This window comes from Arachis stenosperma, chromosome 10 (assembly GCF_014773155.1).
Source record: "Arachis stenosperma cultivar V10309 chromosome 10, arast.V10309.gnm1.PFL2, whole genome shotgun sequence".
NCBI classification, from domain to species: domain Eukaryota; kingdom Viridiplantae; phylum Streptophyta; class Magnoliopsida; order Fabales; family Fabaceae; genus Arachis; species Arachis stenosperma.
In genome coordinates this window covers 59,326,974-59,334,156 of record NC_080386.1, presented here as the reverse complement: position 1 = coordinate 59,334,156, position 7,183 = coordinate 59,326,974, and the positions used below count along the sequence as shown (strand labels likewise).

General features: G+C 39.2%; 1 protein-coding gene across 1 annotated transcript; it reads right to left on the bottom strand.

Annotated features, from left to right (window-relative positions):
* Window positions 1–384: 384 nt before the first annotated feature.
* Window positions 385–1,007, bottom strand: LOC130957148 (uncharacterized). The gene is made up of 2 exons (XM_057884030.1): window positions 887–1,007; window positions 385–749 (listed from the first exon to the last, which is right to left on the bottom strand). The coding sequence occupies exons 1-2, from the start codon at window positions 1,005–1,007 to the stop codon at window positions 385–387; spliced, it is 486 nt and encodes a 161-aa protein (XP_057740013.1).
* Window positions 1,008–7,183: the final 6,176 nt, after the last annotated feature.

The window sequence follows — 7,183 nt, the reverse complement described above, 5'->3', positions numbered from 1 at the left end:
ATAGTGAAAAAAATAAAAACAGAAGCATAAAAGAATATGAAATTTATAAATAAACCTTAAAATTTCCTAAGTCATCAACTTGACAAAGTTCGCTTATGAACAGTAACGCCGTATGTTTGCGGCATTCCATGATCTTAGCAATTTGGTGCCACTAAGTCATTCCAACTTGTAGGCTCCCTTCCCGATTACGGACTTGACTTGGTAGGGTCCCTTCTATTTAGGAGTTAGTTTTCCTTCTCTCGGGGTAGGGAGGCCGATGTTGTTGCGTTGTAAGACCAGATCTTCTTGCTTGAAATCTCGTTTTACGACGTCTTGGTTGTACCTCAGGCTTACCCTTTCTTTCAGGGCAAATTCTCATAGGTAGGCTATGCTCCTAACCTCATCTTAGAGATCCCGCTCTGGTGTTTCATCATGTCCTCCGACGATCCTCTGAGGGATGGGTTCTCCAATCTCAACAAGAGTAATGGCTTCTAGGCCGTATGTTAGCTTGAAGTGGGTCACCCCAACTGAGCTCTGGGGTGACATTCGGTACGAACAGAGTACGGAATCGACCTCATCAGACCAAGGTCCTTTGGCTTCGTCTAGCCTTTTCTTGAGCCTTTTCAGGATGACTTTGTTGGCCACCTCTACTTGGCCATTGGTTTGCGGGTGCTCCACTGAATTGAACTTCTGTGAGATGTCGAGTCCTTTCAAGAATTCCTTGAAGCACTTATTAGAAAACTTGGTCCTATTATCAGAGATCACAATCTCTAGGATCCCGAATCAGGTTATGATTTGTCTCCAGAAGAACTTTTGACATTGAGTGGTCGTGATTGTGGCCAGTGCTTTAGCCTCGATCCACTTGGTACTGTACTAATCAATAGCCACGATAAGGAATTTGAGTTACCCAGGAGCAGTGGGAAAAAGGGCCTACGACGTTGATTTTCCAGATTTTGAAAGGGCATTCTATCGTTATCGTGTTTAGTTAGTGTGGGGCCGCTTGGTGGAGGTCCACATGCATTTGGCATTGTCTACAATTTTGACTAGCTGAAGGGCATCTCTAATGATGGTAGGCTAGAAGTATCTAGCTCGGATAACTTTCTGGGCTACGTTTTTGTCTCCAATGTGATGGCCGCAACATACTTTGTGGATTTCACGAAGTATGAAGTCTGTCTCACTAGGTTCTTTGCACTTGAGGAGGGGTTGGGACAATCCTCCTTTATACAACTGTCCCGCTATTGTGGTGTATTTTGTGGCTTCTCGCTTCACACGTTTTGCTTCCTTTGGGTCCTTGGGTAGGTCCCTGGTGATAAGGAACCTGAGGATCGGGAAGGTCCTCAAGTGCTTGTTAGAAAAGGGCAAATTTGTCGAGAAGGTAGCCATGACGGAAGGTGTTTTGACGACTTCTTGGATTAATGAACGATTTGCCGAGATCGACTTGGTGCTTGCTAGCTTTGAGAGAAAGTTGGCTCTCGCGTTGCTTTCTCTGGGATTGTGCCGTATAGACATTCCATCAAATTCACCAATCAGCTGCTTAACCCTGGATAGGTACTATTGTAGCAGGTGATCCTGTGCTTGATGGTCCCATTTATTTGGGAACTATCTGGGAATCACTACAAACCTTAAGTTTTTTGCGCTGACTTCTTTAGCCAATGCTAATTCGGCCAAAAGAGCTTCACATTCTGCTTGATTGTTGGAGATTAGAAATTCATATTGAATTTACTATTCGATAGTAATTTCGTTCTCATTTTCTAATATTATTCCTGATCCCCCGGAGTTGTTGTTCGACGAGCCATTGACGTGGTGTTTCCACAGTTCGGGAGCTTCGCTTTCTGAGGTCATCTCAGTGATGAAATTAGCCATAGCCTGAGCCTTGATCGCATTTCTAGACTCAAATCAGATTTTGTAACACCCTATCACACAGAGCTTTACGCCTAGGATGTAAATCAGAGGTGGTGAAGTGCTACAACCTCTAATAATAAAAATATGTACATATATAACAAGGATAATATAGCTAGGACCCTTGAAGAAAAAATAGGTAAGATAAAAACAAAACCGAAGATGTGTTGCTCATGAAAAATGAAAAGACGAAAAGCTTATATAGAAGACCAAAAGATAGATATATAGAGAGTTCCAACAGATAAATATAATCAAGCTCTAGACTCGACCTGCGAAGCCAAGGCTAGCTAAAGAGGGACAAAAATACAAATTCTAGTTCTCCATAGTCAACCTCTAAGAGGGACAAAATACAAATTCAAATATAACAATGGAGAATATACATTTATATACAAACTAGAAACACAAATACCAAGTTCCAAAAGTAAGTTCTTCACTCCCAAAGAGTCTTCAGCAAGCTCAACGTAGCATCTCACGTCCTGCATCTAAAAACAACAGAATTTGTATGGAATGAGAACCGATGGTTCTCAACATGGTAAAAGTGCCCGCATAGTTAATATAAAAGGCACTGAGAAAACCAGAGGCATCCCTAGAACTCCGACACTCAAATTTAAACTTAAGATTAAGCTAAACCATAAATTTGGTAAACTCTCTAGGGTATCCAAGTCCCAATCTAACTCTAACTCTACAATTCACTTTCTGTCTCTTTCAACCGTCCAAAACACCAGCAGAACAACCCTTGTCACTCTTCCACCAAATGAAGGATCTCTCAGTTGCAAACACATACAAAACAGATAAGGAAAGCACAAGTATATAGCAGTTACAACAAGTAGAACAAGTAGCAGATAAGCAGGGATAAGCAGTTAAGCAAACCAAAACAATGCACACTCAAGAAAAAATACAAAGGCACATGATGTATGCCTGCTCTATTGGCCGTGAGGTCATGTATCGGTTACTTTACCAGAACCCGACACACCCGGTAGCTAATTCGAATATTGTCTCTCTGACATGCTCCACACTCTTGGGATATAATGTCTATCACATTCTTGGGATATAGTGCCCGCCACCTTCATGGGAGATAGTTCCAGCCGCATTTTCCAGGTTAAAGTGCTCCCACACTCTTGGGATATAGCGCCCGCCACGCTCTTGGGATATAGTGTCAGACACACTCATGAGAAATAGTGTCTGACACACTTTACAAACAGAGAGAAAGTGATGCAACAAGAATGGAACAGAACATACAGTCACAATTCACAATCATAATCATAATACTCATAATTACTTTCAATCATTCTCCTCATTCTTCTTCCTCATCTCTTACCCAGAGCAAGTGGACAACACCACTACATCTTACTCAGCTTCTCTACTCTTACTCGGAGCAAATGGAAAATACCATTATCTCTTACCCCTTCATAAATATCAAATGTAATTGCTAATTATCATTACTTTTAACATCCTTATCAATCTCACTTTATTCGATGTTACCTACGACTTATTAAGTCAGTTATCACTTCGCAAAACCCTTCCTAAAATTCTCTCAACTTATTTGACATACCCACCCTCGTTTTAAGGCTTAAAATCTCGCTAACAGAACTTAAACATGTGTCAAAAAGGTTTGGAAAACTAGAGGTAAGGTTTAAGACTCAAAACATAATTTTTAGCCAAAACAAGGTTCCGCGTACGCATGCTCATACTTGCATACGCATGGGCGTAAAATGCCAAAGTCGCGTAAACGAGCTCTGTCCGTGAACATGAGTTTAGTAGACAGAGAGGAATCCTCGCGTATACAGGAGTGTTTCTGCATACGCACCCATTGCAGAATTGGTAAAAAGATGCTAAATTTCCAGAAAACTAATTTTACACACCCAACTTTGAACGTGAATAACTTTTTTCTTTAAAATGATTCTTCATTCGTTCTTCGAAGGGCATAAACTTCACAGATCCAATTTTATCAAGACAATTTTCATAAAATTTTGATGTCCAAAAGCCAAGTTATAGCCCACTGAAGTTGGTCAAAAAATTAGATTTTTACCAAAGTTTACAAAACCTCTAGTTTTCCAAAATTCTCAGTCCAAAAACCAAATGTTTCACTATCTAAACAACAACAACTATTCCTAAACATATTCACACTCTTTTCAATCACTCCCAAACATATCAACATAAAATTTCATCCATTCCAACCAAGTAATTCACATTCGAATCAACACCACTCACTCAATTCAACACTAACCATATTCACATGTATCTCAAACCCTCCTCAGTAATCTCAACTCATAATTTCATCAAGTTCACATACCATCCAATCTCAAATTAATTGTACACATACACACATTTATTCGCTAATCATATTAACAATCAAACTCGATCCATACTTATCCTATGGTCAATTAGCCTAAGTTTTCACGTAACATTAAATATTAACTATGAGAAACCAAAAGCATACCTTAACTGATTCCTCTCTAAGCTAGAGCACATTAAAATGCCTCAATTCACAAGTTTCAAAGCTCCAATTTCCAATTCTGCAAGCCTAATTACCTGAATTTCGTTCCAAACCGCCAAATTGAACTCCAAAATAAGAAGAGGCACAATCTAACTCATACAATATCACAATAATTAATATAGAGCTCACTAAATCACCAATTCACATAGGTTAGGATTTCCTTACCATTAACCATGGGTCAAGTGGATAGAACCCATTGATTATCCACCGCTAGAGTATCCCTAAACCATCAAAATAATAAAATCTATAAAATTCCAAAATCTACATCACAAAATGAAAAGAAGAGAACTGGGCACAAAACCAGAATTTTCTTATCAAATTGTTGAGTGAGTCTTGTAGAGAATTATGAGACGAACGCATAGCCACTAATGGCTTGTTAATCAAAATTCCGGATTGAAAGTTATGGACAATTGAATTTTTGTCAAGGGTTTGGAATGTTTCCCCCTTCCTTCCCTAAGAGTTCACTGTGTTTCACAGCGAGGAAGGAAAGAGATGGCTGAAGCCATTAAATGTAGACGATTTGGATTGGGCCTTAGCCCGGTTTGGATCCGGTTCAACTGGTTCAGCCCGTTTGGCCCAAATTTGGGCCAAAACCATTAAATTAGTGTCAAACTCATATTTTAATTATTTCTATCCTTCTAACTTATCAAATTTAATTTTTTTAATTTCTTTAAATAAAAATTAATTTATTAGTTAACTACTTATTAATTATCCAGGGTTTACAGATTTCATACTGGGATAGTTCTACCGACCAAGAAAGCATTCGCCTTGCAAAGTCTGGATTTTGAAGTACTTGCTTAATGGCTTGGTTTGTTCAGACCACGATAGAGTGGCTTTGGAAGTATTGTCAGAGCCGTTGGGACACCGTGAATAGAGCATAGGCGAGCTTTTCGAGCTAGGAATAAAGCGTCTCGACATTCTGGAGAACTTTACTTATGAAATATATTGGCCTTTGTTTTCTTGGTTTGTCTTCTCGAATTAATGTCGTTGCTAATGCTTCTTATATTATGGAGAGGTAAAGGTACAATATTTCTCTCACTTTGGGCTTTGAGAGGATGGGAGGTTTGGTGCACGAAAATTGCAATCACACTTTTGCAATCTGCACAACTAACCAGCAAGTGCACTGGGTCGTCCAAGTAATACCTTACGTGAGTAAGGGTCGAATCCCACGGAGATTGTTGGTTTGAAGCAAGCTATGGTTATCTTATTATTCTTAGTCAGGATACCAACAATAGTGTTTTTCAAGTTCAATTGTAAAAAGTGAAAGGGCATAAAATAAATACTTATTGTGCAATAATGGAGAATATGTTGGAGTTTTGGAGATACTTTGTCCTCTGAATTCCTGCAACATAATGCTTCCTCACTTTCATAAATGCAAGGCTCCTTCCATGGCAAGCTGTATGTAGGGTGTCACCATTGTCAATGGCTACTTCCCATCCTCTCAGTGAAAATGGTCCAAATGCTCTGTCACATCACGGCTAGTCATCTATTGGTTCTCGATCATGTCGGAATAAGATCCATTGATCCTTTTGCGTCTGTCACTATGCCCAACACTCGCGAGTTTGAAGTTCATCACAGTCATCCAATCCCAGAATCCTACTCGGAATACCACAGACAAGGTTTAGACTTTCCAGATCCTCATGAATGCCGCCAACAATTCTAGCTTATACCACGAAGATTCTGATTAAGGAATCTAAGAGATACTCATTCAATCTAATGTAGAACGGAAGTGGTTGTCAGGCACACGTTCATGGATTGAGGAAGGTGATGAGTGTCACGGATCATCACCTTCTTCATAGTGAAGCGCGAATGAACATCTTAGATAGGAACAAGCATGTTTGAATGGAAAAACAGAAATAATTGCATTAATTCATCGAGACGCTGCAGAGCTCCTCACCCCCAACAATGGAGTTTAGAGACCATGTCGTCAAAGAGTATAAAATTCAGATCTAAAAATGTCATGAGATACAAAATAAGTCTCTAAAAGTTGTTTAAATACTAAACTAGTAGCCTAAGTTTACAGAAAATGAGTAAACTAAGATGAATAGTGCAGAAATCCACTTCTGGGGCCCACTTGGTGTGTGCTGGGGCTCAGACTTAAGCTTCTCACGTGCCCGGGCTGTTTCTGGAGTCGAACGCCAGGTTGTAACCTGTTTCTGGCGCTGAACGCCAGACTGAAACATGGAACTGGCCTTAAACGCCAGTTTACGTCATCTATCTTCGTGCAAAGTATAGACTATTGTATATTTCTGGAAAGCCCTAGATGTCTACTTTCCAACCCCTTTGAGAGTGCACCAATTGGACTCCTGTAGCTCCAAAAAATCCATTCCGAATGCAGAGAGGTCAGAATCCAACAGCATCAGCAGTCCTTTTTCTACCTAAATTAGATTTTTGCTCAACTCCCTCAATTTCAGACAGAAAATACCTGAAATCAAAGAAAAATACACAAACTCGTAGTAAAGTCTAGAAATATGAATTTTGCCTAAAAACTAATAAAAATATTCTAAAAACTAACTTAAACGTACTAAAATCTACATGAAATTACCCAAAAAAAGCGTATAAAATATCCGCTCATCACAACACCAAACTTAAATTTGTTGCTTGTCCTCAAGAAACTAAATAAATAAAGTAAGATAAAAAGAAATTAAGAAGCAATAATATCTCAGAGTTTTAAGTGAAGCTCAGATTCTAATTAGATGAGTGGGACTAGTAGTTTTTTGCTTCTGAACAGTTTTAGCATCTCACTTTATCCTTTGAAATTCAGAATGATTGGCATCCATGGGAACTCAGAATTCAGATAGTATTATT

Coding starts and splice junctions, on each gene's coding strand:
- LOC130957148 (XM_057884030.1), bottom strand. CDS start 1,007: ATGCCAAATGCATGTGGACCTCCACCAAGCGGCCCCACACTAACTAAA. Junction 750..886: donor CTTTTTCCCACTGCTCCTGG/GTAACTCAAATT, acceptor TCGGGATCCTAG/AGATTGTGATCTCTGATAAT.